Genomic DNA, 13,116 nt, shown 5'->3' with positions numbered 1-13,116 from the left:
TAACTTCGACGTTTTGTGAAATCGCGCAAATATGACATTTGCTTAGCCGTTGTTCGTACTGCAATATGATAGAGAGGCCTTCTTGTAATTGTTTGAATTGGTTTTATTTGTAGGCACGGATTTTGGGTCCATGATTATCCAGAATGTACCGGAACTCTCCCAGTCCTGTGTAGTGGGGGCAAACGAGTGCGCGGTGCCCTCAATCTGCGGGCGGGGGGAGTGTACATACCACGACGCCCTGTCATACCACTGCTACTGCGCAGGGACAGGGATGGCCGGCGACAACTGTAATATATGTAAGTTAAAACCTTTTTTCATAAACTTTTAAAAGTTCTCTGAAATTTTTAGAAATCAAAGAAAAAACTTTTTAAATTTTAGAATAAAGAATTTTATTTTTTTAATCATTCATTCTTTTTTCTTTCAAAATCAGTACACTTTGAAAATCATTTTAAAATTTGAAATTAAAATGAAGAATTTTTTTCAATGATCAATTTTTCGTTTAGGGCCCGTGACTGCCGCATTTGAGGGGAGGGAATACGTGATCTACCACTACAGCAGGTATCTGGAGACTCACATGAACGACTTCTCGGTCAGATTCAGGACCAAGCAGAGTAACGCCATATTGTTCCAGACCTACTCCACCCAGGGGCACAACGACTTCATCCGTGCGGAGCTCGAGAACGGGCGAATCAAGGTCACGGTCAGGGTCAACGGCAGAGACCAGGTAAAGAGTTCAAGGATATTTATATATTTCAAAAAAAATGAACGTGCATTAACTCTGCGTGCTTTAGCTTTCAGGATGGAAGTTTTCATAGCCCTTGCATTTCACCTGTTCTGCATTATATAAACACTAGTACTTTATCAACGGTTTGCCGTGTGTGTGTGTACCATTACATATTTATGACGAGTTCTAAACGTAAATGTACAGTTCTGTTGTTTTTCTTCCTTGAGATCCTTTTTTTCATCTTAACGTTATTAAAAAAATATATTAATTACAAGCTACATTATCCTTTGGAGGGAAAGTCCTTCTTATAACCAATGCATATCATGTTCTTGCACAATATATTAACAGTTTGCCGTGTGTTTGTCCCTACATTATTTGGTCAAATAATAAGCACACACATAACAGTGTTGAAGCCTGTTGTTTTCTCCTTGAGATATCCTTTTCCATCCGCCTATTATAACAACTTTCAGCGTGTTCATTCACTGTACTCATTGCAACTTTAGCGTGTGTGCTTTGACATTTTTCATTAGCCTCGTGGTTGCTATGTTATTTTCAGATTTTCGATCATAACCCAGTGAGTAGCTAGATGTCAATTTTAAACGTAAAAATTAGAAAAAGTGAAATTTTAAATTCTGCATGAGAAAAGAGAATGGGGATTTTGGATGAATGCTATAGTCAGATTTTTTTTTTAAAGTTTTAATTTATGTACAAAAAATATTTCAGTAAATTTATAATTTTTAAAACCTGAATATTGTATAATTTAATTTCATTTCAGATTATATTTATTAAATTTTAGTTCTCTTTATTGTATTACAGTAGTAAGTTTAGATATCTTTATCACATTAGATTATGTCAATTATTCAATATAAATGAAATAATTGATTGATAAGTTATTGAATTTTATTTACAGTATACTCTATTAAGAATGTTTTCATCTCTGAATCATGTGAATATAATAACATTTATTAATTCAATAATATCAATTAATAATGCTTTTGAAATACAGCTGTTTCCATGTGATTTCAATTGTTTCATCCATTGACTGATCATTAGGTGTTCTACACCGGGATCTATCTCAATGACGATGCCTGGCACACTTTTAACCTCCGCCGGCGCGCGGACCACTTGGAATTGTGGGTAGACTCCCAGCAACACCAAACAGGTAAAATTCGCGAAAATAGATTATCATCATCTACATGCTACTGTCTAACCTGTGTACATAATCTTGTGGTACTTTCTGAAGAATTATATTTAATTTTACGAAACGTTTCTTCTTTTCCTTTAATTATGTCAATATTTATCTGTCATTTCAACAGAGAAAATATCCGGCCAGGATTTCTTCATCCATTACGACAAGATTTACTACGGATCCCTCTATGAGATATACCCTAACCTGCGAATCCCCGCCTTCCACGGGTACATGCACAATGTCTACGTTGACCGAGTGGACATCTTTGAAAAACTGAAGCAGCACAGCGGCGGCCATTGGCCCATTCTGATCTTCACGCGCGGCGAGTGGGAGAATCACTATAGGGGTCACGCTGACCTACATACTCCCAGACCCACTACCCAGAGACCGGTCACCCCGCGTCCCACCACACCCGCACCCCAGCCAACCAGAGTCAAGCTCATCAGCACCATATCGCTCCTAGTTCACGGCAAGCACTACCACCTTCCCGGCTACGTCGACTTCCGGCAGAGAGGAGGCGAGATCAGTTTCCGCTTCCGGACTTTGCTTCCTACCGGTCTTCTACTGACCATACCAAGGACCACCTCTCTGTCTCACTTCATGAGCTTTGAAGTCTTCGATGGAAAATTGTATTTTGTTTATGACTTTGGAGCGTTAACGCGACGCGTCCTGGTGTCTAACGATTTCGTCAGCACTGGACAGTGGCAGAGCGTGAAGTTATCAATGGCCGACAGCTACATCCTGGTCTACCTGAACAACAAACCCACTCGTATTGAACTGTCTTCATTTGAGACCAATTCTTTGTATTTTGCCGGTGGAATTTGGATTGGAGCACTACCAGCAGAGAATCTGTCGTGGTATACGTTTGCCAGAGACGGGTATGTGGGTTGTATAGGAGACCTCACGCTTCACAAACTTGGTGAGTGAATGTTCATTTGTCTCCTCTAAACTTTCTTTCAATTATTTTTGGGTTATATTTTGCATACAATATTCCCTCTAACTTTCTTATATATATTTTCAGTTATGACTATTTTCAAGGTTGTTTTTATCATTATTTTCATTTCCGTACAGATTCCAACATGCGACTCGAGTCTTTCATCTCGGGATCTGATATTTCCAACCAGTGCTCAGCGCTCACCCGCCATTGTGACAATGCCAACATCTGCGGTACCGGAACCTGCGCGTACTCCGACCAGTCCAATTACATTTGCCACTGTGAGGGGACCGGATTCGGTGGAGACCGTTGCGACAGATGTAAGCTTCTATCAGCAATGTTTCCGGATCAATTTAAGACATCGTGATAATACATGTACAATGTGCGTCATTTTTTTTATTTATTCATCGCAAACTTACCATTTGTTTCTTACTTTTATTTTGCAGGGCCGATAACTAGCATCTTTGAGGATGGGCACTATATCTTATATAATTACCTACTGCAACAGAAGACCCACAACAACGATTTCTCCGTCCGCTTCCGGACCGCCCAGGATAACGCCGTTCTGTTCCAAACTTACTCTACCCGCGGCCTTGACGAGTACATCCGGGCAGTTCTGGAAAACGGCCGCGTTAAGGTCACCTTCAGAATCAACGGAGTTGACCAGGTTTGTGCTTAATTCAAGTTACTAAAAATACTTTTTTTTTAAAATACGTGAATTTGTGTCAAGTGATTACAAGATCGTTTCAGAAATTATTAGTGTGCAAGTCTTGAACAGTTAATTTGAAAATTTTATCGGAAACATTGCACTTGCAGCCAATTTTGCTTCCATTTGTAAGTAGATTTGGGTGGTATGGAATTTGATATCAATGGAAAGCATGATTCAGAATTTGTACGACAGTATCCCGCTGTGAGGAGTCTACTCGATCGTGCATGATAACAGACATATCAAAGATATTCACATCTTGTTGCGGAAAAATAAGTCATCAAAGCGCGAAATGAACGGAACCAGCGCATAGCATACAAAATTACGATTAAGTCAATTCATTTTATAATCAACGGTTTTTATGAAATTTTCATTTTCTTTTTCTCTGGTAAAGGTTTTGCATCGAATGTTTTATTCTATCTGTTCAGTTTTCAACTTTTCCATGCTTACGTTTACAAAAACATCCACACAAACATCTTTTGAGTTTGGTTTTGTTCTCTTCTCCTCCTCAAATAAATTCTTCCAAGTTCATTTTCCCCATTTTGTTTTTGTTCTTTTTCAACTGATTTTTGATATTTTTTATTTTATCTTTCATTTTTACTACAAATATTTTAATTGAATTATAATTAAGACTAGTTGATCTACATTAAAACATTTCCGATACTTTTTACTTTAGGAGTACTACGTGGGAGAGAACTTGAACGACAACCATTGGCATACCTTCAATCTCCGACGTCATGGCAACCTGGTCAAGATGTGGGTTGATGACCTCGCCGCTAAAGAAGGTACTTTTGCTAGTACTTGTGCATAGGCTCTCTCAAGTACAAACATATTCTTGGATTAAATGTATTATTTTTTCGATACCAAATTTATCCGTTATATTTATTATTGCTAAAACCGGAATAAGATAAATTTGTCATTGAAAAAGATATTTAAACGTTTATTTCAATATTCCGGTATCATTGACCACTGCCTTTTGGTTTTGAACAGAAACATTGAAGGGAGAGGACTTTTTCATCCACTACGACAACGTGTACTACGGTTCCCTGGCCAATCTGTACCCTGGTCTAAACATCCCGTCATTCTCTGGCTCCATGCATAATGTGTACATCGACCATACCGACATCTTTGACGAACTGAAGCAGCACTCGGGGGGACACTGGCCGATATTCATTCACACCAAGACCGAGTACGACAATTACCACTTCCGGCCCGTGACCTTCGTCACCAGGGACGTGTACGCCGACCTTGCCCCTCTCCACGCCTCCCAGAGGATGCATCTGACCTTCAACTTCAAAACTGGTGAGGAAAACGGAATTCTGCTGTTTACACGCGGAGGTGGAAAACAGTTCATAGTTGTACAGTTGATCGGTGGACAGTTATACGTCAAATTCCACAACGGTGTACGTCAGAGTTCTCCACATCTTGTTCCGACCCCGAAACTGAACGACAACCAATGGCACACCTTTGTTCTGAGGGAGCGCACGCGAGGCGAGCAACGTCAGTTTGAGGTATCCATTGACAAGTTGGCGCCCATTGTCATCAACCTGGGAACGAACCCCCTGGTGCTGACGGGCAGGCTGTACATCGGCGGCGTATCCGCCAGTGAGTACCTGGACACGTTTGTCCGGGAGGTTCTGCAGTCCAACGAGGGCTTCATCGGATGTATGTCTTCCGTGGAGCTTAATGGACACACACCGGAACTGCTGAAGTACGCCAGTAACCTGGACCACATAATGACTGGATGTCGTGGTGCGTTCTCTCTCTCTCTCTCTCTCTCTCTCTCTCTCTCTCTCTCTCTCTCTCTCTCTCTCTCTTTCTTTCTCTCTCTCTCTCCAAAGAATGTTTCTAATTATGACATTACAAATACGTGTTAATATTGTATATTTGATTACTGTTTTCAGCGATTAGACCATGCCCCTTGGACGCCTGTTTACACGGGGGTATATGTATTCCCGGAATCACAGATTTCACGTGTAACTGTCAGACAACCGCTCACTGGGGACGAAACTGTGGCGAGTGTAAGTCAACCAAAATTTGTTGATAAGCAGCTTTCGTCTGAAAATAAGAGAAACATGAGAAATAACTCTAAAATGAAAAGTGTCAAAGTGTTTTTACATTTCTTTCACAGTAGTAAAGAATGTATATTAAGGTACAGAGGAAGTTGCAACTTTGCATTTATTGTGCTATATTTTTACATTTCGTTATTATTTTTTGCACCTGATGTTTGATAAACTAAATAAAATTACAAATTTCCATTTCTTAATTTAGATCCCAATGGCACCATTTTTGGATCCCCTGACAACCAGCAGGGCGGCCTGATTCTGTACACGTTCGACGATCTCCAGGTGTCAAGCACTGATGAAATCGTGTTTGGGTTCATGACCTTCTATGAGGACGGATTATTGTACAGAGCAGAGAGCCGGCTAGGAAATGAATACATTGCTATCAAACTGGTAAGATACCAACCCAAAACCCCAACCCCACCCCCTAGACCCCATACGATTTGAATTTAAAGGAAGAATCGTGTATTTCTCTTAAAGTAATATATACCGCTAAAGAATTTTAAAATTGGAATTTTAGATATTATTTTTTTTTTATCAAACAGTCATTTTTTTAATCATTTTCAGGAAAATGGTTTCATTGTTGCTGAATATGACACTGGTAGCGGAAAACAAACTCTGAGAATAGACTCAAAGACGTACAATGACGGGAAATACCATGTTGTAAAGTTCCTGCGTACCGGCGAGCGCGCGGACCTGATAGTAGACAGTCTAAGCGCCTTTAATATGCACCAATGTAAGCAGAGAGTGTGACTATTTTGTGTAGTTGTTTGTCAATTCAATATTCAATGTAATTGTTTCTTTTGGTCTTCTCGGCCTATTATATATCAGACAATATAAACAATATTTTTTTACACAGCTACCCATTCTAATTTCGACGAAATGCACAAGGTATTTATTGGTGGATACACAGATTCCGCCCATTCTACCATTTTGGATGGCTTCAATGGAATCATTGGAGGTAAGACTAGGAACGAAGTGACGACTTTCTCCGTTATTCTCATGAAATCAACTACGTGAAGAATCTTTCCGTATTTGTATTTTGTAATAAATGTTTTTGCTTATTTTTTTTGCACAGGCGCCTACTGGAATAAGTACCGCTTTATTGACTTGGCCCACCACGGAGACAGCAGGATCAACATTGTCGGAAACTACGCCACTCTTATCGACAAGCACGGCTACAATCTACGGCCACCCATGTAAGACATTTTTAGTACAGATTCGTACATCTTGTTTAAGATAATTGATTTATTTACGAGTAGAGATGTGTACAAGTTGTTGTTCGTTTTTCAGAATACCCACACGACCCCCGGTCCCTGATCTTGGCCCCGGACCCCACATAGTTCCCGATCACATCGGAGGTGGTGGGTCCCTCGGACCTGGTGCCTCGGGTATTGGAGGTTAGTGTTATCTTATAGTTAATGTAGTTATCAAAATTGAAGTACATGTATACAACGGAAAATCAAGTTGTCTTAATTTCAGCCTAGTTTTAAGGAAGTTTCTGCTTGATCTACGATGGTCTTTTCTTAGACTGAGTATTTTTTTCCTGATGAACATCCTTTGTTTTTACAGGAGGTGTTGATGTGATCCACTATGAAAAGATCGGTGGAATTTCGGGTGGCTTCGGAACAAATCCTGGTTTGACTGGTGGACTGAACACGCTGCCACAAACCGCTGGTGGTGGTCCCGCTGTGGTTCCACCCCCAGCAGCTGGTGGTACGCGGGCAGGTGCTGCCATGGGAACACTTCTCGGTAAGTAATACTAGTAATTTATCGAAACGTTTTAAGGGCCTCGATTATTAGAGGTCGTAGTTAAAATGAAAAGGTTTATTTTTCAATATAAAAGGAAACATATCAATATGATAAATATTTTACTAGGTACCATGGCGTTTTTGGCTAGCTTAATGTGGGCCTTCTGGAGAATGAAGCCGGGTATAGTCACATTCCCAGGTGGTGGCGGCGGTGGACCCCCACCGGCAACCATCTCACCCCCAACGGCGACCAACCTACCAGTGTTGAAGGCAATGGGCGGCGGCGGCGGTGGCGAAGGAGGTGGTGGCGGATCTGGCGGTGGCACCAAGATCACAGTGGTCAATGGTTCTGCAGGAGCCGGTGGCGGCGGCAGTGGTGGTGGTGCTGGCGGATACTCTTCCTACTACACATCCTCGACAACAACAGCGGCCGGTGGTGGTGGTGGCGGCGGCGGTGTAGGCGGGGATGTATTTGATTCTGCCACTCTCAGAGCTACGGGTACGTTCTCGAACAAAGGAACCATTATTGGTACCCCCAAGGCTACACGAGCGTACTTAGGATCCGCGTCGTCGGCAGGTTAGCGTTGTTGTTAGCATGTGTAGCTAGCTCGTAGTGACGATTATAGCGTAGTCTGTAGCATAGGCGGATCCAGGAACTGGTGTGGAGTGCGTTGCTATGATGCTATATAATCACTCGAGCTCTGTGTATTCAACTTTTACAACGAACGCGACGCGTGTTTTTACATTTTTACGACATCCGCCTATGTCCAGGTAGTAAGTTTAATCTCCGTTGTGTAATCCATAGTACGGCCATTTTGTCTGAACTTTCAACAAATGCAATGATCTCCATCTTTTGGATATTTTCATGAGAAATATTATATATATAATCAATATGATAAGAATTATAATTTCTTCTGAATTTAAGTATTAATTTTCTCTCCTAAGACTTCAACATAGCTCTGAAAAAAAGACAAAATGGACTGTAATGCTTACCGTGTATGGGTATTCTGCCGAGGGTTTTTGATGTACTCAGTGTAGCCTAGCACAAGTATATACCGTAACATTGTACTATCACTACTTACTAGTGTGCCAGTACAAACATATGTATATGTAACATACATGTACTACAATATTTATATATGTATACCACCTTGTATATACTTTTTATATGAAGTGTATTTGTAGTAGATGTCGTAATTCCAAATATATCATAATTTTTTTTATCAACCCATCGAATTACAAAACACAGGATCAGAAACGGGAAACAATGATTAATTGTTGAGTTATCTATCTTTAGGCAGCGGAGGTGGCGTTGGCGTTGGCGGTGGCGGCGGTACCTCATCTTACCTATACCAGAAGGAAACCACAACCTACAAGTCTGGCGGCGGCGGCAGTGGTGGCGTTAGCGGTGGTGGTGCCGGCGGCGGCAGCAGTTACAACATGGCGTACGGCGAGTCTACCACAGCGGATTACGATATGGCGACGCCCGCTAACTATACCAGTAACACGCTCTCCTCCTCCATGGGAAGTGGTTTGGGTGGTGGCAGTGGTACGCTGGGTGGTAGCAATACCATGTCCAATACCATGTCCAAGAGTGGATACAATACCATGTCTTCCTACAGCTATCAGGTAAGGAGCAGGTGCCCGTTATTCTCTGTGATATCATGGTTTGTTTGTTTTTGTTATTGCGGTGTTTTCTTTATGTTTGTCATCCATTTGTTGATATCAAAGCATGGTTAATTTTGTGATTTTTCTATCGTTGAATTGTGTTTGTTTTTCATCAAAATCATTCATTTGTTCGTCTTCAGTTGTAGATGAAATCTTTTTGAAATTTTAATTGTTTTCATTTTCAGTGTATCGTAGTATTTTCGTAGATAGTTTTCAAGAAATTTAGAATTTGATTCATAAATTCAAAGTTTATCCAGAATTCAATTCAACATCTTGATTTTAATTGATCAAGCGTGCATTGAAGCACATGTAGTTGAATTTATTTTAAGGTAAAGTTGAGTTTATTTATGCTTTAAATCCATTGATAATAGTCCTGAATATGGTTAAAATAGTTCATGAATTTAACGACCAGAACAACTTGTTTTAACAGACATCCTCACTTCATCAGAAACGGTTCCTTGTAAGTCATCATACTCATTCCCAGTGCATGCTGTCTGTATCCAGACTCTCTCTCTCTCTAATCCCTCCACACAGAAAAAAAAGAATCTTTCTTTCTATCCTTTATCTCTCTGTCTTTGTTGTCTAGAAACGGATTCTGATTCCAAGAGCACAATATCGGCTTCTAATTAAGGAGACTGCTGGTTGGTCAACAAATTACCCATCAGATTTATCTTAGAATTTTGGATATGATATATTTATCCATAAACCGAGATTTGGTAAAGAAAAACTCCAAATCTTTTTATATTTAAAATTTCATTTTTTCCTTTATCATTATAAAGCACTATAGATCTCATTCTCAAGGAAGTAAATATATTTTAAAAGTTAACACGAGTCGACCATACAGTTCTCTTAATTTAGTAGCCAAATTGTGGATATTTTGAAAATTTATCGATTGGTTTTGCCGGATTGTGTTATTGGAATCATGAGTCATTGTTATGACTCGATCATTTCTCCTCGCATTGGAGATGGTTGGATCATAATATGGAGAGCGCAATTTTAATTTTTTAAACAGGAAACGTGCTTAGGGTTATGTGAAATTCATTTTATTTACTTTCTGTTTTATTTACTTATATTTAATACGCGATTTCGCCATTTGATATAATTGTAATTTTTTTGTCAGCATTCTTTATAAATATAATCAGATACTAGAAATGATAAATTCTCTTTCAGAAAATATATATAACTTATTATAATCCGAGAATGAGAATAAAAATTCCTCTCAATTTTTTTTTAAACTTTTTATAAGCGGAGTATTGAAAATAATAATTGTCTAATAAGAATTCAATATGTAAAACTTAATTTACATGTAAATGAATCGCTTAACATGACATGGTATACTGCACGTAACAAGAAAAGATGCTTGAAAGAAAACTTGGCGTAAGGTTACACCTTTGCGAATTCTGTTTTGCATTAGTGTTGTCATGCAATGTTCAGAATGTTTGAGTTTGCATCCCTATTGTTGTTGAAGCCAATATATAGACAAACACGGAATTAATCTTTTTTGAAGGCGTTGATTAAAAAGTAATATATATAATGAGGTGTTTTTTTTTTTGGTGTTTTCAAGAGCATTCACTGTTGCATTATTGCATTCAGTGGCCGTTGTGAACAAATGAAATACATTCCTATAATTGACATTTTAATATACCGCCCACTTCTTTAGCATTAATTCCGTGTTTTTGCTATCTTTTTTTTCTTTGATTGACCTCTCCTTGATTGTGAACCTTTAGCATGTAGATGGAATGTGTCTTTGGATGTTGAGCTAATTTGTCTTCTTTCCCTTTCTTCTAGGTATAGAGATGGAATGATTTTAAAATTACGTAGAATGTGTCATTTAAAAAAACTTTTTATTGGTGTCTATGAACTTTCATTATAGTTCAATAAGCAAAAGAAGTCTAAATAGAAGTAGCAATTTTCGTAGATTTTACTAACAGTTAAGTAGAAATCAGAATTTTAAAAGTTTCAATGTTCTTCGTTTTTAAACTCAATATTTTGCTCTCAACATGTGCTTTTAAAAATATTAGTATTCAGATCTTCAAATGATTATCAGTATTTTCTATATGTCTCTGTTTGTTATATCAGTCATGCTTTTTATTCCATGATATATACCTCCGCTTTTACTTTTATCATAACTTTTAAATAAATGAAAACAGAATTTGAGTTCCAAAAATATTGATTTTTCACAGGTCCAGAATGTCCGTACAATGATGGCGAACCAGGCCGGAAATCAGATGGTACAGTACAGTGCGACCTCTAGCGGCGCGGTGACGCCGGGGGCTGCCGGAGATGAAGTGCGCGTGGACTGTTGTCTGATGGCGACGGACGGACGAAGCGTAGTGACCGGATCAAGCCTGGGACCACCCCAAGTCTGGGACATGCAGGTAATTCAGCAAAACAATGCAAGCGTCATCTGCAGAGTTTAAAATTATTACCCGAGTTTTATTTTAGGGATGCTTATAAATGTATTTTCTGTAGAGTTTGAAAGGAGTATATATTTTTTTACTGGCTTAAGTCTTTTCAATTTCTTTCCCCTCGTCGTATTTCTAGGTTATAGAATAAGAAAGAATATTATAAAGTTTGACAACAAGACAAATGTTGCTTAGAACTTTAAAAAAATAATAAGTATCGTTAATGGTTCGTAAAAGAATGGTCAGAGAGGACAAATTTTGCAATGACCGATTTTAAGAAGAATGTTTAGAGTGGTTTGATATACTAGATTATGTTTTTTGTTCCAAATTTAGAATGGCGAGTTGTTACGCATTATGAAGGGAGATACTGTGGGATCCACAAACCTCCATCTTGCCTGCAATGATCGTCTGCTGGTCGGAGCAGTGCACGCAGATCTTGAAGTCAACGAATACTCAACTAGGAAAGGTGTTACCAATAAAAAATTACAGGTAAAAAATTTTTCCTTCAATTTTGCCTATATTAATTATTTCTATAATTGGAATTACGAATTGTTGTTTTTGACATCATAATATCATGTACTTTGACATCATAATATCATGTACTTCTTTATTTGTATTTTCTATAAAGGATCAATAAATTTCGGTTCTTTTCAGATTTGGGATTACACAACAGGAAAACCTTTAGAGATGGGAACAGAGGAAACCTGTTCTGCTCTGTGCGTAATGTCCGACCCGGATAAAGTAGTGTTTGCTCGCTCAGAAAAGTTCGGCAATGCCACACATGTGATAGTGTGGGACTTATTAGGAAACCAGGCACTAAAAGAAGTGAAATATGACGCACCCGTAGGAAACAATGACTATGTGAACTTCTTAAAACTTTCCCACAATGACCGATACTGTGTATTAGGATTTAATAATTCATTTGACAATCACGCCGAGTTCGTGGTATTTGACATGAATCAGACCCACCACGAAGTCACGGACCCATGTTTATTGAGGTTGGATGCCAACACGGACTGCACCGTGATCCTGCCTCGAGACGAGGCCGTAACGGGACTACGCAATGGAGACCTTGTGGTCTGGAGTCTGCGCACTGGTCAGCCCAGCCGACAGCTGCTTTCCGGTTCCGGTGTACATGCGCATAACAAGGAGGTGAAGGCGGTCGTTCTGTCAGAGGATAACAGATACTTAGTGTCTGCCTCAGCAGACGGCACGCTGAAGGTGTGGGACATGCAGACGGAGAGACAGATGAGCACGCTGAGGGGTCACAAAGACGAGGTGGGATATCATACTGTTAACATTAGTTGCAATCAACATTTAAACAGTTATATTTACATTCTACTGTGTTTTTCCATAAAAATTCAGTGATGTTTAAATGCCTCTAAATGCAACACCTATTCACTGCGTATGAATTTACGAGTAATTTACATAAGTAGTTCTCAAACAGTGATTTCTATGCTATCAGTTAAAAATGTATTTCATGAATGTTGTCAAAACACCATGTTTTATAATTATTCAACAAATAAGTTGACTTTATTGTTAAAAGCAACATTTCAAGAGTTATTTATCATGGATTATATTTTCATGCTCGTCGATCTTATCTCAACAGGCTATGTGAAAATCAGTTTAAACCGGTTTTACAAAACAGCTGTTCTTGCTGTTACTTATTCACTCCC

The 13,116-nt window shown here is 39.1% G+C and overlaps 1 protein-coding gene across 7 annotated transcripts in view; it reads left to right on the top strand.

Annotated features, from left to right (window-relative positions):
• The window catches only part of LOC105330618 (uncharacterized), a 39,441-nt gene that overhangs the window by 25,043 nt on the left and 1,282 nt on the right, over positions 1 to 13,116 (top strand). For 3 of the 7 annotated variants that reach the window (XM_066076449.1, XM_066076446.1, XM_066076442.1), the window contains 23 exons: positions 114 to 296; positions 504 to 724; positions 1,281 to 1,298; positions 1,778 to 1,886; positions 2,041 to 2,832; positions 2,985 to 3,167; positions 3,294 to 3,514; positions 3,664 to 3,681; positions 4,230 to 4,338; positions 4,544 to 5,305; positions 5,458 to 5,574; positions 5,825 to 6,009; positions 6,184 to 6,352; positions 6,476 to 6,577; positions 6,695 to 6,815; positions 6,910 to 7,016; positions 7,189 to 7,368; positions 7,495 to 7,944; positions 8,665 to 8,996; positions 9,466 to 9,495; positions 11,219 to 11,413; positions 11,774 to 11,929; positions 12,095 to 12,718. In XM_066076449.1, the coding sequence (XP_065932521.1) occupies positions 114 to 296; positions 504 to 724; positions 1,281 to 1,298; positions 1,778 to 1,886; positions 2,041 to 2,832; positions 2,985 to 3,167; positions 3,294 to 3,514; positions 3,664 to 3,681; positions 4,230 to 4,338; positions 4,544 to 5,305; positions 5,458 to 5,574; positions 5,825 to 6,009; positions 6,184 to 6,352; positions 6,476 to 6,577; positions 6,695 to 6,815; positions 6,910 to 7,016; positions 7,189 to 7,368; positions 7,495 to 7,944; positions 8,665 to 8,996; positions 9,466 to 9,495; positions 11,219 to 11,413; positions 11,774 to 11,929; positions 12,095 to 12,718 (5,384 nt within the window). The remainder of the gene's footprint in view (positions 1 to 113; positions 297 to 503; positions 725 to 1,280; positions 1,299 to 1,777; positions 1,887 to 2,040; positions 2,833 to 2,984; positions 3,168 to 3,293; positions 3,515 to 3,663; positions 3,682 to 4,229; positions 4,339 to 4,543; positions 5,306 to 5,457; positions 5,575 to 5,824; positions 6,010 to 6,183; positions 6,353 to 6,475; positions 6,578 to 6,694; positions 6,816 to 6,909; positions 7,017 to 7,188; positions 7,369 to 7,494; positions 7,945 to 8,664; positions 8,997 to 9,465; positions 9,496 to 11,218; positions 11,414 to 11,773; positions 11,930 to 12,094; positions 12,719 to 13,116) is intronic. The other 4 variants (XM_066076448.1, XM_066076445.1, XM_066076444.1 and 1 more) reach the window with 4 other exon arrangements.

Source organism: Magallana gigas, chromosome 2, assembly GCF_963853765.1.
Source record: "Magallana gigas chromosome 2, xbMagGiga1.1, whole genome shotgun sequence".
NCBI classification, from domain to species: Eukaryota; Metazoa; Mollusca; class Bivalvia; order Ostreida; family Ostreidae; genus Magallana; species Magallana gigas.
This window is presented reverse-complemented; position numbering and strand designations above follow the sequence as displayed.